This window comes from Arachis ipaensis, chromosome B9, assembly GCF_059453495.1.
Source record: "Arachis ipaensis isolate K30076 ecotype BB chromosome B9, ASM5945349v1, whole genome shotgun sequence".
NCBI lineage: Eukaryota > Viridiplantae > Streptophyta > Magnoliopsida > Fabales > Fabaceae > Arachis > Arachis ipaensis.
Genome location: NC_142444.1, coordinates 10,286,043 through 10,300,327, shown reverse-complemented (window position 1 = coordinate 10,300,327; position 14,285 = coordinate 10,286,043). Strand labels below are relative to the sequence as shown.

Genomic DNA, 14,285 nt, shown 5'->3' with positions numbered 1-14,285 from the left:
GGAAGATTATAATAGTGAAAGCGAGGATGAATTTGAAAGTAACTACGAGATCGTTGGTCCAGGTGAAGACGAAGATGAAACTGGCAGTGATATGAACGCAGATGTGGCAGAAGTTGCAAATGCAGTAGCAAACCCGCATCCGTTTCAGGATCCTTCTTTCATGCGGTCGTTGGATTTGGAGGCTATGCACGCACCGGAGTTTCCGCAATATATGAATTCAGGTGCGTAAAGCTAGATAGACATGTGAAACTCTGATGTAGCTGATAAATAAGTCAGATGTGTAACATATGTGGATAGTCATTTGTGACCATAGCATTTGATTTTTTTTTATTAATAGGTAGTTCTTTATTATGAATTGTATTCAGTGGTTCTTTGCGTAGATAGATCAGCGAAAAAAAAAAAGACTATTATAGGCTTATATAGTTCTAGTGTGTTTAGTATTTGAGTTGTAGTAAGTAATTTATTACTGAGGACATAATAAAGGATTTCTTTCTTTTGCTGTATGCAGCCCTTCCTATTGTGGCGGATGGTGAGTTCACAGTGGGGATGGAATTCAGTTCAAGGGAGGCAGTAATCAAGGCAATGAAAGATTATACCATCCGAAGAAGTGTAGACTATCGGGTATATGAGTCGGAACCCACGACATTCTATGCCAAATGTACAGAATATGGCAATGGTTGTGACTGGTTGATCAGGGTAACCAAAATGCAGAAGAAGTACTGTTGGGAGATAAGGAGGTACAATGGAAGTCACACGTGTACCAGGTCAACTATTTCTCAAGACCATTCGAAGTTGGATTCGAAGACAGTTGCAGAAGCAATTAAGCCGTTGGTAGAAGTTGACCCGTCTATAAAGGTGAAATCAATCATTGCTGAAGTCCAGTCAAAGTTTAACTACACCATCAGTTATCGCAAGGCTTGGTTAGCAAAGTAGCAGGCGGTGGAATCAATTTTCGGTGGTTGGGAAGCATCGTATGAAGCTTTGCCCATATGGTTTGAGGCCATGTGTCAAAAGGAGCCATCTGCAGTGGTTCACTTTGAAACAATGCCTGCTTACCAGGGGGATGATTTGGTTCCTGATATACGTGTACTGCATAGAGTCTTTTGGAGCTATTATCCTTGTATAAGGGCCTTCAGACACTGCAAGCCAGTGGTGCAGGTGGACGGGACTCATTTTTATGAAAAATACAAGGGTTGTTTATTGGTTGCAGTCTCACAGGATGGTAATAACAACATAGTACCTATTGCATTTGCCATAGTGGAGGGAGAGACTTCGGATGCATGGTACTTTTTCCTGAGTAACTTGCGTCAACATGTGGTGACACGTGATGGAGTGGGACTTATCTCTGATCGACACGATTCTATTAGGTCAGCTATTGAAAGAAGTAATGGTGATGGTGCCGGTGGTGGCTGAGGACCTTCTGGATTCTCTTGGAATACAAGGTCGACAATTGCAAGTGGTCACCATATGCCCCTCGGTACCAATCCATGTAACTTTCCAATTGATAATGTAAAGGCACCAAGTCATCAGAGAGAATGTGACTATACCGGTTGGTCCACTGCATCACCCAAGAAGAGTGGGTATTGGCCCAATCTTCATTCTTAGGCCCAGTTAGAACTTCGCCGTGTGATGCACCTAAATCCTGCTCTAGAGTAGGAACACCCTGTCTCATACCAAATTGCCTCATGACTCTATCAATTGCATGCCACTCGATGCATTCAAAGGATATAAGTGGCACTCTGGCACTCCAAAGAACCAAATTATGATGGATGGCTAAAGGAATCAAGTCTGGGTCAATGTCTCCAATGCCATAAGGCTGCCAAACAAACTGGACACATGGAACAATTCAGATGAGTACCCAAAAATTAACTCACTTAACAAGCTACATACGGTATTAGTATTTTACAACATACCTGTCCTTCTTGTAGATCATCTAACAACCTCCTGTAATTCTCAAGCAAAGTGTATCGGTAGCCATAGTTTTCACGCTCCCAGTCACGCCACCTGCCATCCGACAATTAATTAATTGACTTATCTTGTGAAAAACAAATTACATTATCTAGAACTTCTTTTAATGCATACAATAATCACAATTACCTGTTTGCAATTGAAAACAACCGGGAATTGCCGGGAATCGGCGCTAGAAATGGTAGCTGGATCCAAGCCCAAGTAAGCAACAACGTCAGTGGCCCGTCAATCTTCTTGCAATCGACACGAGTTGCCCTACAAAATAACCTATACAAGTGTGCTAGGCATGCCGAATCCCAGCTAAACTATATGATTCCACCAAAATTACGGAGCAAAGGTAAAAATTTCCAATGCACTGCTGCACCAGACTTATCTCCAAACATAATTAACCCAAATAACAACATTATGTGACACTTTACATACATCTGAATGTGAACATCATCATTCAACACTATACGATCTTTCAAACCCCTAAACCACGTTAATTTTATAAAGCTCCCTCTACAGTCTGTCTTCCTCGGTGCAACTCCAAATTGGTGCAAGCACTCGGCTTCCAATGCCTCAAAACTACTCATTGTCGGTCCTGTAACTGGAAGTCCATTTGTCGGCAGACCGAGAATCATCGCCACATCCTCCAACGTCACGGCACACTCACCAACCGAAAAATGAAACGTGTGAGTCTCAGGCCGCCATCTCTCAACCAGTGCATTAACCATTGCTGACTGACATTGGACCACTCCAATCTGAGAAACATAATAAAAGCCAGTCTCGCGTAACTGTGACTCAACAATTTCATTGTATCGATCCGGCGGCTTATAATGCTCGCACATTAACATCCGTGAACCCTACAATATCAAATCTCCGTTATAAGTACCATCATAATATAACTACATTATCAAAAACACAATTATCCTAACATGTCCATTATAACTAACTCCAATCATAATTGCATTGAAGCATACACAGTAAATGATACAACAATCTTTCAATTATTAGTCATCATAAATAAAATAATTTATTATATTGTTATTATTATTATTCATAATTACTCATTAAACTCAATTACTAACACTAATAAAATAATAACAACAACAACATATCAATATCTTGGTCTAATATGTTATGTATACATCTCATTCTCCTTCCTCATTCATTCATTCATTCATTCATTATATATATATATATATATTACTAATAAATCTACTATTATCACTAATATTATCAATAAATCAGATTATTAAAAAAAAAATATCCCAGCTAATCTGGATTTAATTTATTCTAACTAACTTTTTTTTTTTATTATTATTATTATTATTATTATTATTATTATTATTATTATTTCAAACAATTCTATTATTATTATTATTATTATTATTATTATTATCATTATTATTATTATTCCTAACACAGCTTACTATTAATTAATTTCTTAATCTAAATTTATTTATTACTAATTTATTGTCTAAATTTTACTGAATTAAAATTCAATTATTTGTCATCATAAATAAAATAATTTATTATATTGTTATTACTATTAATCATAATAACTTATTAAACTCAGTTATTAATACTAATAAGATAATAACAACAACAACATATTAATATCCATTCTAATCTATGATATACAGATTTTCTTTTTCTTCCTCATTCATTCCAACTCAACGGTTAAAAAATTCCAACCATTTCAGACATACAACATACAGGATTTATTTTTTAGTTTCTATTTCTAACTACTTAACAAACAACACATACATGATTAGATTAATTTTTATTTAGTGCCATTATAATATACATTACTACTAACTAAAACCTACTATTATGACTATTATTATCAATAAATTAGAATATTAAAAAAAATTAAAAACTTACATAATCTGGATGCCCAAGATAGTTGACAATATGAAGTTTCGGTTGATTTACTTCTTTAATTTTTCTTTTTTTTTGGCATTTTCTTCAAAATTTTTTGAACCTTTCTTGTGGTTCAACAATGGTAAAGAAAGAAGGGAAAGAGGTGGGGTTCAGAGAGGAAAGTGTGGGGTTGAGAGAGAGATTCACGAAGAAGAGTGAAAATGATATGTTGGGGGGAGGGGTTTACATCACTTGCATTGGGAGAAGGAGTGTCACGGGCCAACCAGGACCTGCGTGCATGCGTGACACCTGGCTATTGTCCTCAAATCGGTGGCACCGATTTGCGACCCATCTCCACCCTGAAATCGGTCCATCCGATTTCTGCCCACCAAATCGCTCCGTCCGATTTGTTTTACCACGCCGTCACATTTCTGTAATACACCCTAAACCTTCATAACGCTGTTAGACTCCATCAGAATCCCCATATTAAAATTAAAAAACTCCACATTTGCTACTTAATAAATTTGACTATCAAATCTGTCATTTATTTCGCTCAATTTGGTTAATTGAACTCAGTTTTTATTTTTCTTATGAGTGTAGAGATTCCATAAAAAAAATACAAATTATATTAGACGTCAAACAATATTTTATTTTTATTTTTATTTTTTTAATTCTAATGTGCAAATAAATCTATATATATGAATCGGATTATAGTTTTATCAATATTATGTTTATTTTTTTTATTGCGAGTTTCTTAAGTTTTTTCAAAAAAAATTATATTCTCTAATAATTATTGAAAAATTTTAAAAATATCTCTACATCTCTATTTAATAATTTAAATTTTATGAATTAGAATAGATGAATTATAATATAGAATTAACACTTTTATAAATAAAATGTCTAAAAATTTACTATTGGCTAACTATAATAAGATTAAATAGTTTATACTTTATAGGATATTTAACAAGTTCACCACAAATCTGTAATGCCAAAAAATAGATAAATTTCATCATGACATAAATTTCTAAGAGAAAAAAATATAGTATATAATTAGCTAAATATATATATATATATATATATATATATATATATATATATATATATATATATATATATATATATATATCAAATAAATACTAAATACACATTAACTAAGAATCAAATTAATACACACTTGCATGTAATTTGTAGAAGTTTTAATTCTTGCCATTTTATTGATGAATCAGGGCCAACTGATCAAGCATCCATTTAGCGAGTAAATCCCTAAAATGGTCCTCCAAATTGGGCCCATGCACCAATGTTGTCTCTCAGTTCTTAAATGCTCTAAATGCACCCTCTAATTTGAGCTCCGTGCGAAATCCTAGTTCTTCTACCCAATTCCGGCATGACTCAGCAGCCAGAGCACTGAGCTGGCGGTTCCAACGAAGCCACTACCATTTTCTCTTCTTCCAATCCTCATTCCCTTTCTCCTTTCCTCAAGCATTGTAACCATTTCCTTCTCTTAGTTCACCAGCCTTCAGATCACTACCTCAGAACCACCACCGCAACCCTTCTCTTTTCTTCTTCATCTCTTCTTTTCTCTTCTCCTTTACCCATTGGCCTAAGGCTGAACCACCACCGCGAGCCACCATAGCTTCCACCATCTGCGACCACCGCGTCCAACCTCCTCCCTCTACCCTCTCCTTCCCCGTCAGGTCCAGAGACGTCGAGCTTTCTTCTTGGCGAACCACTTCCGTCGAGCCCGAGCTTATTGTCACTGCCAATCTGCCATTTTCATCACCCTCTTCCACGCATCGAACCCTAGCCCTATCGCAGCTTCCAGCATCTCCATCGCCGCCACATCTTTCTCTCCCATTTTCTCTTCTCAGCTAAAGAGCCGGGTACCTTCATCTTTGTTCCTCATCACCGAACTACTGCTGCCTCCCCTCGTCTGCTTCTCCTTGTCATTTCCATCACCCACGATGACTAACCCTCCTCTCCTTCGTCACGTTTCGGTTTGCCTTCTTTCCCTATCTGACCACCCCAACTTCCCCTATTAGTTTAGGTTTATTTAGAATTTAGTTTTAATTTTCACCAGTTTTAGGCTTAGTTTAGTTTGATTTTCTGTTTTAATTGATTTTAGGTGGTTATGATAGGTTAATTTAGTTTGTTGGATTCTGATTGTTACTGAAAGTGTATGGAAATATTCTCCAAGCAACCTTTCAATTTTCTTCCATCACAAAACAACACCGTTCTGATTTATCCACCCACTCCAATGGACAGAGGAGAAAAGAAAAGAAGAGATGAAGAAGAAAAGAGAAAGGGTTGCGACGGTGGTTCTGAGGTAGTGATTTGAAGGCTGGTGAACTGAGAGAAGGAAAGGGCTACAATGCTTGAGGAAGGGAGAAAGGGAAAGGAGGATTGGAAGAAGAGAAAAGGGTAGTGGCTCCGTTGGGAGAAGAGGAGGAACGATGGTAATGGTGGAGGGTGATGAAGCCTACGTGGAGGTGGAACCGACAGCTCAGCACTCCGGCTGCTGAGTCATGCCGGAATTGGGTGGAAGGACCAGAATTTCGTACGGAGTTCAAATTGGAGGATGCATTTAGAACATTTAGAAATTGAGGGGCAATATTAGTGCACGAACCCAATCTAAAAGACCATTTTGGAGATTTACTCTCCATTTAGCCTAAAAACCTATTTTCAAATTTTAATTATGTTGAATTAGTTGAATGTATCATTATTTTATATGTTAAAAATGTAAAAACAAACTTATTATATATGAAAAAGTACAATTGATCCTTTAATTTCTTAAAATACCGGAACATATAATTGTTGCGGCTTCTTGTTGGTATATACATGCATAATAATAATTATCATCTTTTAATATGATATATGTTAATTATTTTTATATTTTGTTAAAAGTTTCATAATTTTTTTTTTCTATTAATAGGTTAGTATTACTTACAAATGGTACATCATTTAAAATGGTAATATAATTGAAGGATGAAGTTGAATCAGCCATATATATTAGAAAGAATTATTACAAGTGAAAATAAAAAAGTAAGAGGGACACTAATGCATCATAAATGTATTACTACTAGCTAGTTATTATAATATCGGTAATGACAGGAAGATAATAATAAATCAGTTTAAATTAAATAGCTCAAATTTATTTACAATAATTAATGAATATTAAATAGTATAAATTTTATATTTAAATTGATTTTTTATTGTCTCCTAAATATTATTGTTACAATATATTGTTAAACAATAAAAACAACTTTAAATATACTTTACAATTTTAATAATACAATTTTATCACAAAGTACATACATCCAACATATTACAAAGATAAAATTAAAATAATTTTAAAATGAAACCTTGATGAATACATGTCAAATTATTATAACTATTAACTTATTATTGTCTATGTAACAGTCCAGACCACCCGCTAGCATGATATTGTCCACTTTGGCACACACAAGGTCTCACGGTTTTGCCTTTGACGATAGGGATGATAGCCGAAACCCCCACACTCGCTCGTCAAAACGCGTCATGCTAAGGAGATGTATCCACACTCTTATAAGGCATGCTTCGTTCCCCTCTCCAACCGATGTGGGCCCTTACAATCCACCCCCTAAGGGAGTCCAGCACCCTCGCTGACACATCGATCCGGGTTCTGGCTCTGATACCATCTGTAACAGCCCAAATCACCCACTAACACGATATTGTCCGCTTTGGCACACACAAGGCCTCACGGTTTTGTCTTTGACGATAGGGATGATAGCCGAAGTTCCCACACTCACTCGTCAAAACGCGTCATGCTAGAGAGATGTATCCACACCCTTATAAGGCATGCTTCGTTCCCCTCCCCAACTGATGTGGATACCTCTCCCTAGCATGACGCGTTTTGACAAGTGAGTGTGGGGGTTTCGGCTATCATCCCTATCGTCAAAGACAAAACCGCGAAGTCTTGTGTGCCAAAGCAGACAATATCATGCTAGCGAGTGATTTGGACTGTTACAGTCTAAGTAATAACACACATTCAAAATTTTGTTGGAATAACAAGTCCAATCATATTATCTACCTCAGAAACCTGTAAATTATATATAGAGAGAGAGGTGTAATTTTAGTAAAATGAAAAATTAAAAATAAATAAAATTTGTTATTATAATCATTACACACATATATACCAATTTAAGAATGGGTACCTAATAATACTTTAGACTAAAACCGCAAAGAAAAAAGAATTATGGGATCAGAATTATAAATTACTAATTTTGTAAAACCAAAATTATACCGAACAATTTTTGTTTTTAAATTTTTTTAATATGTATATTAAAAACAATGCTTTAACAAATCATTTACAACAATGAAATATAATCTTAGCTTATCATATTTATTTTAATGAAAGAAAAATAAGATTGATGATAATAAAATATTCTTTTCAAATATTATCATTTAAGACAATAAAATAAAAATATATCAAATTTTTAGCATTAAAAAATATAAGAAAATATATTTAAAGAAGTATCATGTCAAATTTAAAAAGTTGAATATAATTTGTTACTTTATTTAATAATTATCGCTACTCGGTGTCAACCATGTATTGTTCTGGGATACTTCCAACTCAGATGCTTTGAATTCAAATACTTTGTACTCGGATACTTTAAACTCGGATACAGATACTTAATAGACAAATGATTCACCATCGTGCCACAACTTCAACCACAAAGTTAAACTTTTAAAATACTATGTTTAAGAATTTGAATTTTCTATTGAAGAAAATTGTACTCCAAATTGCTAAATAATTTGTGGTAAATATAAATCCTAACATGATATAGAACCATAAATAAAATTTAAAGTTGTCATCATCATTGTCATAATTTTCTCTTATCTATTTTTCATTTGGTGGTTCCTCATCTTGTGGGCATATCCTTGTGAGTGAAGATTTACATGGGTTTAAATTTTTCATATAGCTCAAATTTTGAAATTTTTGAAGTTGGATCCCTGATGGAATTTTGCCTTTAAAATTATTACAAGAGAGATTCAGTTCTCTAAGAAAAGACAAATTAGACGTGACATGAGAAATTTGTTTTAAAAATAAGTTACTTGAGAGATCAAGAGATTTTAATAATACCAAGTTATTCATATCTTGTGGAATCATTCCCGTCAATTGATTGTGGGATAAATTCAAAGACTGCAACGGAGCGAGCATAAACAATACTATTGGTACCAATCCGGATAGATTGTTACTTGAAAAATCAATGGCACGCATTGAATGTGTATAGTTGAATTTAATATCCTAATGAGTATAGTAAGATTATGAGTGAAGACAAAAATAAAGTAGCTTTTATAAAAAAATCTTAGGGGATAGTAACATCAAATGAATCGAATGATTCATTTTTAAAAATCATGCTTGTCATATTGTAACAACAACTTGAAATTGATCTTGATAAATTATTTTGAAAGATTCAATATATTGAGAAAATCAAGTTTGTATATTGTAGTGGGAATATTACCACTAAATAAATAAGATTGTAATTGAAGCACAATTATATTTTGTTCCACCTAATTTGATATAGTTCCTGAAAATTCATTTTCACTTAGATTTAGAACACAACTTTTCACAATTTCTTAATGAGAGGCAATATTTCAGATAATCTATTATTGAATAGACTAAATAAAGTTAGATTGGACAAAATACCAATTGAGTGAAAATTTTGGCCTTTAAGATTATTACCTTCCAAATTAATATAATGTAGTGATTTTTAATGCATCCAATAATTCAGAGTCTACCTTGATAAAAGAATATGAGAAAAATCCAAATATTTCAAAAAAAAAATTTCTTTTGTCTTGTGACATAAGAAATGAGAAATAGATCAAAACAAAGAGTAGTTGGATAAATATAAAAGAGTGACATTTGGTAATACTAGTGACACATTATCTCTCAAATTATTACAACTCACCGTTAAAATTTTGAAATTAAGTAACACATTCGAAATGTTACCATTGATTGAATTGTTATGCAAAACAAGAGAATGAACTTGATCAAAAATTAACTTCTAGAGAGAACATACTCTGATACCACTTATTTGGCCACTATGGTGAGTTTTCAACCACCGGAGAGATTTTGAAACCGAACCGGTAATCGAACCGGTGAGGTTACTGGATCACTAAGTCACTGGTTCAATCGATGGGTCACTGGTCAAATCGGTTAACTCGGTATAATTAAATAATTATATAAAATTTAATTTTTTTTATTATTAGTATTTTTATTTTTGTTTTTATAAAAATAATTATCATTTTTAAATTTTAATACTTTATTAATTAGTTTATATTTATTTTATTATTATATTATTATAGGTGAAAAGTCACATAAAATTATTTTGTTGTGAAGTTGATATTTAAGAATCGTTAGATGATTTGACTAGTTTAACTAAATATCATATAGCGATTTTTAACTATCAACTTCATATGAAGACAAAAAATAAAATAATATATTAAAAAATAATAATAATAGATATCATATAATCATGAAAAGAAAATATAAATTGTAGAGGAACCAAGTGAGAGAACATACTCTGATACTATTTATTGGGTCATCGTGGGGAGCTCTCGACCACCGGGGAGACTTCGAGGAGGAATCAAGTGAGAGAACATACTATGATACCACTTGTTGGGCCACCCTGGGAAGCTCTCGGCCATCGGGAAGACTTTGAAGAGGAATCAGGTGAGAGAACATACTCTGATACCACTTGTGGGGTTATCGTGCGTAGCCCTCGACTACAATGGAGACTTCGGAGAGGAACCAAGAGAGAGAACATACTCAATGAGAGACATTTCTCCAGATAATCTATTATTGAATAAAATAAATGAAATTAAGTTGGATAAAAAACTTATTAAGTGAGAAATTTGGCCTCTAATTATTGTCTTTCAAGTTAACATATTGTAATAATTTTCAATGCATCCAACAATTCACAATCTTCCCTGATAAAAGATTATGAGCGAGATCCGAATATTTTAAATTTATTTATTTTTATTTTGTAACATAAGAAATGAAAAATGGATCTAGACAAAGATTTGTTGGATAAATTTAAAAGAATAAGATTTGGTAATATTCGAGACGTACTAACTCTTAAATTATTGCCATTTAGCATTAATATTTTGGAATTAAGTAACACATCCGAAATGCTGCCATTGATTGAATTGTTATGTAAAACAAAATACTGAACTTAATCAGAAACAAAATTCAGAATTTTTTTATTAGTTCTATTGAGATTTTTGAGTTCACAATGTTTAGAAGTGACATAAAGAATTGTGTATATATCCATGAAGAAAGTTTGGAGTTCACAGCATCCAATATCAAAGTTTGAAGTTGGAAAAAAGAAATTCATTTAGGGTCAAAGTTAAAGAACAATAATTGTGAGTTCAAACCTAAAAATTTTAGGTTTAAAAAGGAGTCAAAATTTTTGTTTAGAAATATTTTTTGTAAAAAAATTTGATTTAAGTGATAACCTAGTCACAGATGACAGATTTTTTAAACTCGTAGGTAAAAGACCAAAAAAATGAATTTTCAGAAAGAACTATGTCTTGTAATTTTTAAATTGATCCACCCAATTTTAAGTAAATTCATTGAGATCATTGTAATAAAAAAAAAAAAGGATTCAAGGCCTTGAAAGTGTAGAAATGTCCTAGAAAGTTAGTCTTGCATCGAATTTTTTAAAAAGTGAATAGCTGAGATACCAGAATTAAGATTGAAAATCCAATTCGATAATTTAGCTGGCATAAAGCGATTGGCGGAAAGATAAAGGACTTCAAGGGCCGTAAAATTAGCATATTAAAGGAATGGATAGATATCTCGAAATCTCCTCAAAATATAACTCTGAAAGTGAAGGAAGCAATGTCACTGACTGTAATTGAGGTTATATATTAAATAGTATTTTATTTTATTAATCAGGTACTTCTTAGGTACTCATGAGGTACTCTGATGTATATAGATGGTTAGATAGAGTATGTCAATTAGGGTTAGAGTGTCTAATATTCTTGTATATATATGGATAATAGTAATGAGATAGGTAAGAAAGCTTTTTATCCCTCAGCTGCCTCTTTCTCTCTTTTCAGAGCCTCCCTCTCATATGGTACTTGCTACACTAGTTTACCATTCAACTCTGCAGGTTTGAACAGAGTTTTGTCATGGTGCGGTGAACGTGGAGCCTGCAACAAAGTGTGAATCTTTCACCACATATGAGAACTTGTAGTTAGAGTAGCTCGTAAAAGGTAGATCTGTCCTATTTATTCATCAATGGCAACGAATGAGGCAGAGGTGATGAATCCAGATACGCAGAGTTTTACTGCAGTAGATTTTCAGAACTTTGCAAAGATGATGGCTCAGTTTCAAGCTTTCCAAGCCACTTCTAGATCTAACACCAACCTTCTTCAAGATCCTTCAAGTTGTTACTACCTTCACCCAAGTGAGACACCTGGAATCGCTCTCACAACCACTCCACTTACCACATTGAACTACCACACCTGGTTGAGATCTGTGTGGATCTGTTTAAAATCGAAGAATAAAATTAGATTCATTGATGGCACGCTACTCAAACCAGCTCCAACGGATTATTCATATGATGCTTGGGACCGTTGCAACACGTTTGTGCTATCATGGCTACATGGATCATTGAGTCCAGAAATTTTGCAGAGTGTACTGTGGTGCGACAATGCACACGAACTGTGGAAGGACCTCAAACATCAATTTTATGAGGGTGATTTATTTCGGATTGCTGAGCTTGAGGAAGATCTGTTCAGCACAAAGCAAGGTGAGTTATCCATCACCTCTTACTATACAAAACTAAAAGGGATTTGGGAGGAAATAGACAAATTCAGACCCATACCAACTTGTGCTTGCTTGAGTAATTGTAGCTGTGGATTAGACATAATGAGGCAATATAGGTTGCAGTCTTATATGATTCGTTTTCTTAGAGGTTTAAATGACCAATATGCAAGTGTGCGCTCCCATATTATGTTGCTTAAGCCCTTTCCAGATGTGAATACTGTTTTTTCTCTACTTCTTCAATAAGAGAGACAAATGATGCATCTCATTGAACCAGATTCTAGAATGTTAGTGAATGCTGTTCACACTAAATCTATAGGTGAAAGAGAGTCATACCAGATTAGCCAAGGCAGTGTCAAATTTATCAATACTGGAGGTGAAAAAGGCCAATTCGGGACCAATAATGTCAAAGGAAGAGGAAGAGGGCGTGGTAAAGGTGGCAGAAATACTACTAGAGGAGCTCCCAAACTTTGCTCTTATTGTGGAAAACAAGGTCACTTGGTGGATACATGTTACCAGAAGCATGGCTTTCCACCACATTTGCAACCAAATCACTCTAATGGAGTACCTCTTTCAGCTAATTCAGTAAACTCAGTGGTAGTTGCGAGTAATGCAGAATGCAACCCCACAGTTATCCAAAATGAAGGCAAGATCAGTTTGGATGGGATATTCTCGAATAGACAGAAAGAAGCACTTATTGCACTATTCCAGCAACATAAAGAACCTCTTCATGATGAAAATTTGGCAACCATTCATGCTCCTTCAGCCGGTATATTTCATCTCATTTCTCTTTCCGGTTTTGAATTGAATTCTCAAGATTGGATTTTAGATACAGGAGCAACTGTTCACATTTGTTTTAGTCTTAAACATTTTTATTCTATTAAACATATTAATTCAGTTAAAATTATCATGCCAAATGGTTCACAAACTGTTACAACCTTATGTGGAACAGTTTTCTTCTCAGCTGATTTTTATTTGACTGAGGTTCTATATATACCAAGTTTTAAATGTAATCTCATTTCTATTTCAAAAGTTACTAATGCCTTATCTTGTTGTTGGAGCGACCTACCTTGAGGATGATTGGAATTGCTGATCAAAAGCGAGAGTTGTATACAATGAATATTCAAGCAAAGATGGCTGTTAACTTTAGCAAATTAGAAGAAAAGATTTTGAATATTATGACAGAAGAACAGGACACTTCACAAAGTGTTCTTTGGCATTATAGGTTAGGCCATATTTCTTTTAGTAGATTGCAACAATTACGAAAAATGCATCCATTTATCTCATGTCCAAACAATGATGTACCATGTGATCCATGTCATTTTGCAAAACAAAAGAGGCTACCTTTTTCGAATAGTTTGAGTAAATCTGAATTTCCTTTTGATTTGATTCATGCTGACATTTGGGGGCCTATTGCCACACCATCTACTTCTGGCCATAGATATTTTTTAACCATTGTTGAGGATAGGAGTAGGTTTACTTGGATTTTCTTTATGAAAAATAAATCTGAAACTCGCTCTCTTTTAAAGAATTTTGTTGAAATGATTTATACACAAAAGGGAATCATGGTAAAAGCCATTAGAACTGATAATGGCCAGAAATTTTTGATGACTTCTTTCTATCAAAAGAAAGAAATTTTACATCAAAGAAGTTGTGT

At 34.0% G+C, this 14,285-nt stretch overlaps 1 protein-coding gene across 1 annotated transcript; it reads right to left on the bottom strand.

The window, feature by feature from the left end:
* Positions 1-1,541: 1,541 nt before the first annotated feature.
* On the bottom strand, positions 1,542-5,459 carry LOC148543704 (serine/threonine-protein phosphatase 7 long form homolog). The gene is made up of 6 exons (XM_088498670.1): positions 5,409-5,459; positions 2,392-2,813; positions 2,098-2,223; positions 1,914-2,004; positions 1,675-1,828; positions 1,542-1,558 (listed from the first exon to the last, which is right to left on the bottom strand). Exons 1-6 carry the CDS (start codon positions 5,457-5,459, stop codon positions 1,542-1,544), a joined length of 861 nt encoding a protein of 286 aa, XP_088354796.1.
* Between the last annotated feature and the right edge of the window lie 8,826 nt (positions 5,460-14,285).

Coding starts and splice junctions, on each gene's coding strand:
- LOC148543704 (XM_088498670.1), bottom strand. CDS start 5,459: ATGGTGGAAGCTATGGTGGCTCGCGGTGGTGGTTCAGCCTTAGGCCAA. Junction 2,005..2,097: donor TTGTTTTCAATTGCAAACAG/GTAATTGTGATT, acceptor GTCGGATGGCAG/GTGGCGTGACTGGGAGCGTG. Junction 1,829..1,913: donor ATGATCTACAAGAAGGACAG/GTATGTTGTAAA, acceptor CCATGTGTCCAG/TTTGTTTGGCAGCCTTATGG.